The sequence below is a fragment of the Bidens hawaiensis genome, unplaced genomic scaffold (genome assembly GCF_021521415.1).
Source record: "Bidens hawaiensis isolate Kalapana, Puna unplaced genomic scaffold, B.hawaiensis_p1.1 tig00055297_1, whole genome shotgun sequence".
NCBI lineage: Eukaryota > Viridiplantae > Streptophyta > Magnoliopsida > Asterales > Asteraceae > Bidens > Bidens hawaiensis.
This window is the reverse complement of record NW_027499996.1, coordinates 62,400-76,455: the sequence shown is the minus strand read 5'-3', so window position 1 is coordinate 76,455 and position 14,056 is coordinate 62,400. Positions and strand designations below refer to the sequence as shown.

Here is a 14,056-nt window from a genome sequence, read left to right as displayed (position 1 = left end):
ATATATATGCAGACACAAACACCACAAATGTTTCTAACCACTGTGTACACCACCACCACCACCATAGACCTCACCACTCGTTCCTCTATCACCACCTTCACCACCACCGCCAGCCTCGCAATCTTCACCACCACCACCACCAGTGGTTGCCATCGGAAAAACGTTGTGGCGGTGGATCTCGCCAGCCTCCTTAATTTTATTATGAATCTCCATTACTTGTATTGTCCTTTGCTTCTGTGTTGTTCAAAACAAACACCGCCGACATGCTAATCTAATAAGTAATCTTCAAGTGCCACCGCCATCGCGTTTTTCGGCGAGTTCCGCCATTAACGATAGAGCATCGATTCAAGGTAATAAACATTGCATTATACTCGTTTCTTTATTCCTATCAAAAGGCCTATGATAATGTATTCAATTGTAAACAAGAGAATTGAATTTAGCAAAGTAATTTGGGTTAGTCTAGGGCTGGTGGTGATGATGAAGGCAGCGGAAGCTGGCGGCGGTGGCAGAAACCGACGGTGTTGGAGACCGATGTGGTGGTGATGGAATGATGATGATATTTGTAGTATGTATGTATGTAGTATTTGTTGTTTTAATTTTTTTAAATAAGGTCTTTTCCACATAACATGCCACATCTGAAAAAATGTCACGTCAGCAAAAACGCGATGAACATAAATTTAAGCTTCTACTTTATATAATTTCATCACTCTAGCTCGTTGTCTCCTAAAACCTATAAATTTCAACATAAACTAAATAAGTATCGGTTCGTGTAAATTTCCTAATTAAATGCCTAAAATAGTAAAACGACCCTTCTAAATCATGTTTAAGGTTATTTTTTTTATGTTTTTAAATATGAAGATTACTAAAACCAGAAAATACCATCACGCGCTAGCTTGGGTGGCCATATAGGAGAAAACCACTTTAAGAGTATTCAAACTCAGGTAAAAAGTGGTTAATATAGAAGCGTTCATTCAGGATCTGCCAGTCAAACTAACACGATTCGAAAAAATAAAACCAGAAAATAACCAAATTGGCTGGTCCAATAATCCAATATGGTGTCCAGCTGCTTAGCCTTTTCCCTTTTTACCTAACTACCCCTACATATTAATTGTCACATAATAAATGAAAGCAAAAAATGGACCCATAATGCCATGTATGTCACAAAACTATGAATGCAACCTTTTTGTTTGAAATTAAACAGCTGTGAACACCCAAATTGCAGTTAAGAGCCTAACAATTACCTTGCTTTATTCCAAACATGTCATGATCACCACCTATAATCTTATAATTTTTATTAAAAAAATATATTAAAATTGACCAAAATACAAAAAATATTATTAATAAAGTTAAATGATAGATATAAGTCACAATAGTAAGCTTGGGACATTGAGAGACACTGGTTATGTTCTCACACTTGCTTATGGTCCCACATGCATTGTAAAATTATTCTGATTGAAATACAATTTAATAGTATGTTAATTGTATAACCCCACAATGAACCACCTAAATGAATTAAGTAAAGAAAATAATAACTCCCGGTTCGTACTAAAGGGCATAGTCTAATGATATCAAAGTGTTAGATAAGACATTGACTTTCTAAGCTGTGAGAATTCAAATTTTACGAGTGACACAAATATATAAAAAGACGTTAAAATAAATTCAGTTCGTCAAAAGACCGAGAGAGGCTGAATGACCCGCAAATATTCATATATTTTGCTAGATTATGAATATTATTTCGATAGGGAAACGTTAGATACAAAAACCAACTTTAAGTATAAAGATACGTAATAGGTACAAAAGTGATTTGCTTTTTTAATCGCGTGATGTAATATGTACGTTTAAAATTTACAAAGGTTTATATAATTCTTTTAGTTAGTTATTCTTGGTTATGTATTGAACATCCCTCTAACCACATGTTTACATAGTGTTTGGATCAAATATAAACGAAAATTGGCATGCGAATTATGTGAAGTGAAGAAGTAGAAGAAGTCCACGGGGTGGTGAAACCGTAATTACTAAGAATAAACTAATTACATTAAAGCAAAATACATGTATTTGTAATCACGTTAATTTTCATGTGTAGCGTACTTGTTATTACTCATCTTGTATTTTGTTGTAGCATAATTACTCTATTCATATTAATAACGAAGTTGGCACCACGTGTTCTTTGCTCTTCACTTCGCAAGGCATTTACGTATGAATATTTAGCGATGGATTTTTTTCGTTGATGAAAATTTGTTGTAGATGTATAAAAGTTTAAGTTAAATATAATAAATTTATAAAACTTTAGTGAAATTACCATTTGTGAAATGAATTTATGGCATCATTAGTTATAACTACACATACTATGTAATATAGCTTAAAGTGGTTATTTTATTTTTTTTAATTATTTTTTTCACATGTATTTATTTTTTAAATAAGTACTAAAATAATTTAAATTCAAAAAAGACATTAAATCTAGCCACCATTAAAACAGCCAAGCAACCTAGGAAAACATGTATATAAACCAAACCACCCTTTCCAACTATCAATGTAACATTCTAAACTCCAAGAAAATGACATTTTTGCATCAAAGGTTTCTTCTTTCATGTTTAATCTTGCTTACATTTTCCCATTTGCTCCCCGTTTCGTCTCGAGGGCCGGTTTATAAACCCCCAAGCGTCGAGCGACTAACGGATCGTTTCCATTCCACACCGGTTGATGGGAAAATGACAACCTTTTTTGGAGCATCACACATTCATATGAAAAGCAACGGGTCATATGCGGATATTGTTTTAGATAAAACTTCAGGTAAAAACGATCATTATAATTGCATATTTATGGACGATATGATGTGTTCTTAACTTTGAATTGTGGATTTTTGGGTTTTGGATTTAGGTTCGGGTTTGGTTTCAAAATATAGGTACAATCATGGATTCTTTAGTGTTGCAATAAAGCTACCAACGGGGGACACGTCAGGAGTAGTGCTAGCTTTCTACGTGAGTTATTTTCTTTACGACAGGTCTATTTTAAGTGTGTGTGAATGAAAATGACTAAAATACTTTTACTGCTTTTATTTTTCAGATGTCTAATGCTGACGTTTTTCCACATAACCATGACGAGATTGACTTTGAATTGCTTGGGCATGAGAAGAGAAGACAATGGGTTCTTCAAACAAATATTTATGGGAATGGGAGTGTCAAAACAGGAAGAGAAGAAAAGTTTTACCTTTGGTTTGACCCTACACAAGAGTTTCATCAATATAGCATATTGTGGAACACCCATCATATAGTGTAAGTTTCATTAGCATCTAAGGTTTAACCATGGCTCTACACTGAGTATAGATGATATAAGTAGGGGTGTTTTTTCGGGTTTCAGGTTTTTAGATCGGGTTCTTCGAATTTCAAAGTTTTAAATCTAGACCTGAATACCAACCCAAATCTCTCACGGGTTTTTTCGGGTTCGGGTCGAGTTAATCAGGTTTTGAGTGTCTAAGAAACCAAAAAATAATAATTACTAAAAAAGCTACAATGCTAGAACTAAAGCGACATATTCTTCTTCACTCATAAAGTAAATTACTAAACAATAAACAAACATAACCCAATAAAATTACATATTCTTTGATAGAAAAGTTATTCGGTTCGTTTATTTTTTACATAAAAGTAGTTCGGTTAGTTTATTTTTGTTAAAAAAATGGTTCGGCTCGGTTAGTTTTTTTTGTTAAAAATGTAGTTCGGTTCGTTTATTACTGTTAACAAAAGTGGTTCGGTTCGTTTATTTCGATTAGGAAAAAATATTTTTAATTTAAAAATAAATTTTTACCGCATAAGCAATCAACGCCACTGTTTTTACCACATCATCGTACACGTCATCATCCACATCATCAAAAACTAACAGATCATCAGTGAAAAATACGTTGGCGGCCAATAGGTCGAAAGTTGGGATTTTTGTAGTAAATTTTTAAAGTTTGACTTAACGCTGGCCAATGAGACAAAGTTTGAATTATTAAAATCTAATATCCCTATAATAAATGAATTGTTGATTAGCCATAATAGGTGGAAGGAGAGCAGGTGAAATGCGTAGAGTTTTCTGTATATAGTGTCTATACGGCTATACCTAATAATAATACAGTGCCTATACATTTATACGTAATAATAACATCAGGTTTAAAACAAAATTTTTAATTCGGGTTTTTTGTGTTAACCCGAGAACTTTAAACTAGACCCAATAACCAACCTGAATTACTTATTGGGTTAATTGGGTTTGGGTTTGGGTTTTCTCTACTCGAGTTTTAGTTAAAAGTGACAGTCGTAGTTACAAGGTTGTTTGCATTATCAAACAAACTTTGAACTCAGAGTGATTTATTTTACCTCTAAAATTTTATAGGTTTGCAACATATATAATCAATTAAATTCGTGCTCATTATTTATTTCTTTATATTACAGGTTTCTAGTAGACAATATACCAATAAGAGAAGTAATTCATAACCAAGCATCGTCGTCTGTTTATCCATCAAAGCCAATGTCATTATACACGACCATATGGGACGGTTCAAAGTGGGCCACACACGGTGGAAAATACCCCGTTAACTATAGATACGCACCATTTGTCGCATCACTAGGAGAACTTAAAGCGGAAGGTTGTTTGATGCCTAAAACAAACTCAACTTCTATAGGCTCATGCTCAAAGAGTCCAACTTTTTTGTCCTCGGACCCTGTTGAAGGAGACGAGTATATAAAGCTAACGAGCCAACAAATCGTTGGTCTAAAGTGGGCTCGATCTAAACATATGTTTTACTCTTATTGTAAAGATACTTCAAGATACAAAGTTCTTCCATCAGAATGCAAAGCTTAGTTAGAAGCTGGAACACAATTGTTTGGTCATGTATGTTTATTATTGTTTCATATATAGTTTGGTCATATATAAAGCATATATACAACTATTGTAACTACAAGTATACCATACATTGGATTGTTATATTGTTACATGTTATTTCTTTATTTTCAAATTATATGTCTAATAATTAACAAAAACAAGGGAATATATATATTTTGGAACGAGTCGAAATGAACCGTAATAACTCTAGTTTGAATAGGCATTGAGTTTTTTAAAAAACTTTAGGGTTATGCTAACGTACCTTACATATTTTACTTGATGCACCCATTTCAACTTATCATATCATTGACATTATCGCTTTTCACACTAACAAAGAATAACCCTTGTTTTCGGTTCAATTTGCAGTTTCACAAAGTCTGATTTTGATTCAAGCCGAGCAACCCAAATAAACCGAATAACAAACAATGTATGAGTTTTTCATGTATCCTATCCAATTAGAGTTTTAGCCAAACTCAATTCAATAACAAACATTAGTAAAAAAGTTGCAATTTCATATAATAGTAACCAACTTTAAAAAGTGTTACAATTAAGTCACTCAATTTTCATATTTTATTAAATTAAAACTTTTAACATGTTTTCATAACCTTTTTCTTTCTTTTTTTCACATAGGAAATCTTTTTCTTTTTTTGATGTTGACGTTGAGCGCCGACGTGGATTTTATTTTTTATCTTCAAATTTTAATATAATTAACGTTTTTAATTTTTTTTATCCTCCATTTCTTTGTTTATGCACACAAAAATCGGTGAGACTCAATTTGAAGATTTATTGACCCGATTTGGGGAAAATATGCATTTGTGACCTAACTAAAACACTTTTAAAACTTACTTATTATTCTATGAGATATTCGCTAAAAATATAAAGAAAGTTATAAAGATTAAAATATAAAAACTTATTCAAGTTCAACCGGAAGCCAAATTACTCAATTCTCAATGAAGTTTTAATTACAACCGACTAAAATCCCAAAGCAATTAACCCAACCGGAATAGGCCTATATACGTACCAAACAACACGAAATAGGACAAATATCTGTATACATGTTAGTTCGTTTGAAAAATTGAACATGTTCGTGTTCAGTCATTTAAAATCTATACGAACAGTTCACGTACATAAACAATCATAATTGAACAAGGATAAACACACATAAATGAACTTACGTAAACAAACACAAACGAACATTTATAAAACCTATAAAGGGTGATATAATTTATAAAACGCAAATAATATTTAATAAATTTATATTAATATATAACGAATGTTTACGAACATAAATGAATGCACGAAACATGTGTTCACGTCCGTTCTCTTATTAAATAAACAAACAAACTTTTAACCAAACGGTTCACGAGCAGTTCACTGAACGTTTTGTTCGTTTACACGCCTAGACCTAGAGGTGCACAAAAAAGCTGAACCCGGAACCAGACCCGAAATAAAAACCCGGAACCAGTTTTTTTAATACCCGGGTTTTTAATACCCGAATCCTACCCGTAGGGTACATATAAGGTATGCATTCCTGTACTAAAACCTGAACCGAACCCGATTTGTGCCCGGTAATACCCGAAAACCCGAACCGGTTCCATACCCGAATCGAGTTTTTCCAATATCTGAAACCGGGTACCCGATGTATACCCGAAAAATACCCTTAAAAAGTGCAACCTTTTAAAAAATCCAATCTATACCCGAAAAATACCCGGAAAAAAGCCTGAAAAAACCCATAAATAAGGTTTTTTCAATATCCGAAAATAGGGTATTCAAATATCCGGTTCTATACCCGACCCGAACCCGATGCATAGGGTATGGTTTTTAGAGGCAATATACGGACCCGAACCCGAACCGACCCGGTTTTTAACAAACTCGATTTTCCAATATCCGGTCATACCCGAACCCGGGTATTTAAGAAACCCAATTTATGCAATTCTACCTAGACCTGACTAATCCGAAAACCGATCCGAAATACACTTTTAACCAACCCAATCTAACCTAACTATCTATATAATTGCCTACCATAAAATCCTGTGTGTCGCTCTCACGTTACTCCCCCATTCTTTTAGAGCCACCAGATTGCTTGATTTCTAATTAGAGAGCTCTCATTGATTTAGCCCGGTTTACACCCGTTTAAGCCTTATATGGGTCATAACATCCCAAATGGATACCATACCTGCAAACCATAAAAAAAAACCTAACTCCTGCCTCCGTGCTCATCGCCTCCCCAATCTAATACCTGCAACCTTTACACTGTGTTCCCGAGTCTCATTTAACGAGAGGATGGGAAGGAAGGGGAATTATGACAGGAAAGAAAGGCAGGGGAAGGAAAATGTGTGATTTTATTTCGTGTTCCCGAGTTTAATGAAAAGGAAAGAAAAGGAAGGAAAATTAAACATTTTAGGTGTTCCCGAGTTAAGAGGAAAAGAAAATAAAGATTCATTTTCCTATTATACCCTTTAAGTAAATTATTACATGAGTTAAATATAAGGGTAGTTTAGGAATTGATAAATGTTATAATTAGACACAAATATTTTCTCTCATAATCTCTCCAATTTGGGAGGATGATAATATGCTTAAATTTTCTAGCATTTTCCCTCATTTCCCCTCCCCTTCCTTTCTTAAAAAATCTCTGGAACATCATTTTTTTATATTTTCCTCTTTTTTCCCTCCCCTCCCCTTGTTAAATGAGACTTGAGAACACAATGTTAATCTTTCAAAATAATCAAACATTCCAGCTAACCCTAATATTTCATAGCAGCCATTGTTCCTCTCTAGGCAATTCTTCATCAACATACAACCTCATCACAAACCAAGGTATGGCTCGTATAAATCTACCCTTATCAAACTTGATTTGTATGTTCTTATCAATTATTTGAAACCGATAATCATAACCATGGATAGTGACAAAGCTGATTTAACCTGATGTTGATTATTGATTAGTTTCCATATCATAAAGCAGCTAATTTTCCACTTCTTAAAAAGCCCAAGGATAATGACAAAGCTGTTAATGATATAAACTTTATAATTCCTTTTTATTTCATATAATTATGTTTCCAATCATGAAATTATGTTTTCAATTGAGCAAAGGAAGCATGCAAATCAACAAACACTAATACTACTACTACTACTTGCAAATGTGGGTACTAAGGTCCAAGAGTTTAGAAGACAGTGAGGAGATAATTTTTTAAAAACAAATTAAGTTTTTATCACAACTTAACTAATTTAATTGCACTTAATTTATTTAGGCAATGGTTATTCACACACCCTACATAAAATTCTATAAGAATGATACTTGCATCTAAACATTCAATAAAAACATGTGGTGAGTTACATCTTACTATATAATTATAACAAAAACAAACAGAACTAATATACCCCCATTTGTATTAGTAATCATATAATATGTGTTATAAATTACAATATAAAAGCTACAAAGTTTAAATAAAGTGGCTTGCTAATAAATACATGCCTAAAATGTGTTTGAAGTTAATGAATTCTTTCTTTCATTCTTCTTGTCAGAAGCAACATGTACTGTAAATGGGCATAACTGATGAATCTGAGCTCTACCTGTGAGTGAGCCCTTAAATGTTTGCAATATATTAACACGGGTAAACTATAATGAATATGGTGGTTTTAAATTGTTATTAAAACCAGTAAACTTCTCAAATTGGTTAGTGGTAGCTAAATGGACCGGCTTGGTAACGGGTTAAAGTGAGCAACTTTTTTACTTGAAAATGCGGGTGAATATGGAAACAATACTTTTGGAAGCTGGTTTCTAACATTTATCATTCATTCGGTTCTTATCTGGCACATGATAACGTTAAATATTATTATTTATTTATTTTATACTAGCTTTTGAACCCGTGTATTACACGAGATTTGTCAAATGAAAAAAATAAATATGATCCGTTATTTCAATTGCGATTCTCAAAATACTTATAAATTAATTTAATGGAAAAAACAAACGGGTTTAACGAAAAGTACTAAAATAGCATGATTTTTCTGGAAACGTCAAGTGTTGATTTGCAAGAAATTTAGAATAGGTACTAAATTTAGTTAGTTGGTCAAATTTCAGGTATGAAAATGATACTTAATTCAATAATGAATAAAATCCACACACTATGTTATAACCCACTTGACAAATTGGTTTTGATCCATGACCCATGGATAGATAAAATGAATGAGATGAAAGATTAGGAATTAGAAAAAATGTAGGTTTGACACCTAGGCTTCAACATTTTCTTTTATTAGTATAGTAAGATAAGATGGTTGATGGAGTACATGTTGTTCTTCCTGGGACGTGGATGACACTTTTTGTAATGTTTGTAGCAAGAAAGTTCACTAACCTATTAAGGTGAGTTATACATTAAATTTGTAACTAATTTGAAGCATACTTATAATTATATTTGTGGTGTGTCCAAGATGATATTAGAGATAAATCTATTTTTATATTCAATGTTTTACCTGAAAAAGAAATTATAGCTTTGATATAGAAACTAGAGCAACAAAAGCTATAGTGTGTAATGTATATATATTTTAGGCTTTAGCCATATAATGCTTCAAAAAATATTGCACATTGTGTTGCCATTTGAGCATGTTCTTTAGCATTATATCAACAACAAGTAAAATGGCTGCAATTTAAAGTCAAAAGTCAAAGGTGATAAAAAAAAACTCTTTAACTGATTTCCCTTGATAAAACTTTGATAACTCACTCCTACAATTAAATAAAAAAAAACAAAACAAAATCGTACTTGAAGAGGTAGGTCCCAGCAGAGCCCAGTTGGACCCGCAAGACTCACCTTGAAGAGGGACGTTTGAGCAAGGACCAACTGGTTCCGCAGGACCCACCATGCTCAGAGATGAAGACCTTACGCGCAGTACGCCAGCTGTTCACGCAGGGAAAGCCTCCCAATGGTGAAGTACCCCGCCTGTCCCCGCAGCTGCGGATACAAGCCATCAGGGAAGGCTACCCGCACTAATAGCAAGGCTACACGCACAAGGCACTAAATAATTCAGTGTCACCTGAAGGAATGAGCAAGGCGGGAATACTCCCGCCCAAATGAGCCAGTCCGTATGCTTCTGGAAGATCTTTTGTACTATACCTGCCAAGGTATGGACAAAATAGACAAGATCTGACCAAAGCAGCCCATGAACCAATCACAGGGTGACAGCTCACCGACAAACAGTACGAGGAGCATGCTCTAGTACTGTTTGTCACTATTAGCCACTGCCTACTCATCAACCCTTGTCGTGGCACGCACATAGCCTGCAGTTGTTGGAAAAGGAATAGTACACAGCTGGCCTGGTCACTATCAGCCGCTGCCTACCCACCAACCAGCATGGCGCGTGCGTAGCCCTTAGTTGGTAGAACAGGAATATTATACAGCTGGCTGTACCTGCTTGGAAACCTACATTCGGCTATAAATACTCCAACACCTTGGAACGGTAGGATCATCTGGTATTTTACCTTAACTAGCTATTTCTCTCAATATACACTTATATTCAGAGCAATCTAGTCTGATTCTCACGCCGGAGGGTGGTCACAAGGAGGAACCCCCCCTTCTCAGTGACGAGCTCACGATGTCTGTTTTGCAGGTCATCTGAAGAACATCCTTCTTTGCCGGACCTAACCCTCGTGGGAAACATTACTTAACCCCCAGATTATCCATAATCTACTCGGGGTCGATTAGTGTTTCTTCATTGGCGCCATCCGTGCATAAAAGCTAGAACTAATTCAGTTTTTTCAAAACTTCTGAAAAAATGGTTAACGTTACTCCGGTCCCAAGGCCAGTAAGTGACAAAGAAACCCCGGTAACCACAACCCCAGCTACTGGGGGGAACACCGGCGGTTACACAAATTTTACGAACACTACCCCGGTTACCCAACCCGGGGCAAGTGCAATAAACAATATTTCACTGGGTTCACTGATGCCCAGTTGGAGAAACAGACGAGGCTCATATTCAGTTCTTTCTGATCGAATATGTGTTGCAAACTTTTATGATCGGTGAAGATGGTGCACTTTGTACCGTAGAGATAATGTCTCCAGATTTTAAGTGCGAAGATAACTGCTCCCAGTTCTAAGTCATGAGTAGTGTAATTTTTCTCGTGTATTTTTAACTGTCGAGAAGCATAGGCTATAACCTTATTATTTTGCATCAACACGCATCCTAACCCTCTCCGGGATGCGTCACAATACACGACAAAACCATCGTCTCCGTCGGGGAGACTTAAGATCGGCGCTTGGCACAATCTTTGTTTTAGCGTTTGAAACGCCGTTTCCTGCTCTTCACCCCATTCATACTTTCGATCCTTTTGGGTCAGAAGGGTTAAAGGTTGGGCGATGCTGGAAAAGTTCTCTATAAATCGACGATAATATCCAGCTAAGCCTAAGAATTGGCGGATTTCCTTTGGCGATTTAGGCGCTTGCCAATTCTTAACTGCTTCAACCTTACTTGGATCAACGTGTATTCCTTGATGGTTTATAACGTGACCAAGGAATTGCACTTCTTGTAACCAGAAGTTACACTTGGAGAATTTTGCATACAACTTCTCCTGATTTAGAAGCTCTAAAATTAATCTTAAGTGTTGCTCGTGCTCTTCTTTACTCTTCGAGTATATCAAAATATCGTCAATAAACACGATGACGAATTTATCGAGGTAGGGTTTACAGACTCGATTCATGAGATCCATGAACACTGCTGGCGCATTTGTTAGCCCGAAAGGCATAACTAAGAACTCGTAATGGCCGTAGCGAGTCCGGAATGCGGTTTTTGGGATATCCTCCTCCTGAATTCTAACCTGATGGTATCCCGATCTAAGATCAATTTTTGAGAAATAGCTCGCACCTTGCAGTTGGTCGAACAGGTTATCAATTCGGGGGAGAGGATACCTATTTTTGATTGTCAACTTGTTCAGCTCCCTGTAATCAATGCACATTCTAAGACTTCCGTCCTTCTTTTTCACGAATAGTACCGGTGCACCCCACGGGGAATAACTGGGACGTATAAATCCTTTATCCAACAATTCCTGCAACTGGTTGGATAATTCTTGCATCTCGGATGGTGCAAGTCGGTAGGGCGCCTTAGCAACAGGGCCAGCTTGAGGTAATAATTCGATCCTGAATTCGACCTGTCGGGTTGGCGGTAATCCAGGAAGTTCCTCTGGGAAAACTTGTGGAAATTCGCGTACCACTGGGATATCGTCCACCCGTTTTTCCTCAGGATCCGTGGCCGTCAAGCTCGCTAGATACGCCACGCATCCCTGGCGTATATATTTTAACACCATGAGGTGGGATATAAACGGTATCATATTGCCCGACTTCTCACCCTGCACTAATACCTCTTCGTCATCCGACACCCGGATCTTGACGATTTTCTTTTCACAGTTTATTTCTACCTTGTTACGTGCTAACCAATCCATTCCCACTATCACGTCAAAACTACCCAATTCTACCGGTAACAAGTCAATCAGAAAGGATTGTTCGTTCAGGATAAAAGGGCAATTCCGAACTATCTGATTAACTATCATGGTTTTACCGTTAGCGACTTCTACGGTGTAGGGTTCTATGGTTTCACCAATTGGAAGGTTTGCTATCGACAGGAATTTAACGGAAACAAAACTTCTATCGGCGCCTGTATCAAATAATACAGAAGCGTAATGATCAGAGACGAGGAATGTACCTGTCACTACGCTGGGGTCCTGGCGTGCTTCGTTCGCCCCCATCACGAATGCTCAGCCTCGCGCCGGATTGGACGACGATGCCTGACCCGTGGGTTGCCTCCCGTTTCCTCCCTGGTTCAGTTTCGGACAGTGTCTTTTGAAGTGATCCGTGCTGCCGCATTCATAGCAAGCACGGCTGGTGGTCACCATTTGGTTTCCTTGCGGGTTTTGCTGTCGGACTGGTTGGGTCTTAAATGGCTGCGCACGGATAGGTTGCGGTTGTCGGTTCAGGTTGTTCAGATTTGTCTTACAATTCGGTGCGTAGTGTCCAATCCTGCCACACCGGTGGCACACCACCTCTTTGCACACGCCACCATGGTGGTAACCGCATTTCCCACACTTAGGAAACGCTCCCTTCTGCGGTTCTTGCCTTCCGCCTGAACTAGTCATGGCGTAGTTCTGGGCAGTGGGCCTAGCACGTTTATTTTGTTGTTTTTCCTGAGTCCTATGGTCATGTGTACCCCGCTTTCCCCCAGCGGATTCTCCCGCCACCTTCAGTGACCCGCTCCTTACGAAATCATACGTGACGATACCAGCTTGCGTCACCGCACCCTCATACGTCTGGTGTCCCCCAGAATTGACTATACTCCTTACAACTGGAGTTAGTCCCCAAATATAACGCTCAACCCTCTTCGACTCTGGGGTGACCAACCATGGTACCAATCGCGACAACTCATTAAACCGGTTCGTGTAACCCAAATGGTCTGCCCCCTGCATCTCCAGGTTCCACAATTCATTTTCTAATTTTTGCAATTCGTTTTTCGGGCAGAAATGTTCCAGTACAAGAGCCTTGAGCTCTGTCCAGGTCATGCGCTTTGTCGCCGCCTGACCCCGGGTCTGCACTATCGTGTTCCACCATGTCAAGGCATGGTCCGTGAATGTGCAGGTAGCATACTTAACAACACAATCCTCGGGGCAGTTGCTGATATTCACAACGGATTCTATTTTCTCGATCCACTTAACCAACCCATTTGGTCCTTCAGACCCGCTAAACTCTAGGGGCTTGCACAACATAAAGTCCTTGATCGAACATCCCCTGGATGCACGAATCGGTTCAGTACGGTTCGTCTCTACCGTAGGTATAGGGCCATTACTGTCTGTAACGACCACCCTAGGCGGTGCGTCATTACTCGGAATCGTGTTATCATTCTGTGGAGGATTAACATTTTGTTCCCCGTCATTATTGGTGGTCGTTTGATTGCTCGGAGGGGTTGGATTGGTCGAATTGTTAATACTGGCGGCGATGCGCGATACTATATCCGGTATCGCCGCCTCTAACTGTTGAGCAATCAAACGGCTCACGTCCACTTCCGACAATTGGGCTGAACGTTTTGGTGCCATTCTACACAACATCAAGAAAATATATTAATACAAGTTCCAATCATAAAACACAACAAACATTCCATTCATTAATAAACATTAGTACATATTACATCCATGTCAGTTCACATACTTTCCTGTCATCCTTACATAAGTTAA

General features: G+C 37.3%; 1 protein-coding gene across 1 annotated transcript; it reads left to right on the top strand.

The window, feature by feature from the left end:
* Window positions 1-2,481: 2,481 nt before the first annotated feature.
* LOC143601058 (putative xyloglucan endotransglucosylase/hydrolase protein 33) lies at window positions 2,482-4,887 on the top strand. Its single transcript, XM_077078566.1, has 4 exons — window positions 2,482-2,790; window positions 2,878-2,978; window positions 3,064-3,272; window positions 4,425-4,887. Exons 1-4 carry the CDS (start codon window positions 2,496-2,498, stop codon window positions 4,831-4,833), a joined length of 1,014 nt encoding a protein of 337 aa, XP_076934681.1. The 5' UTR covers window positions 2,482-2,495; the 3' UTR covers window positions 4,834-4,887.
* The last annotated feature ends 9,169 nt before the right edge of the window (window positions 4,888-14,056 follow it).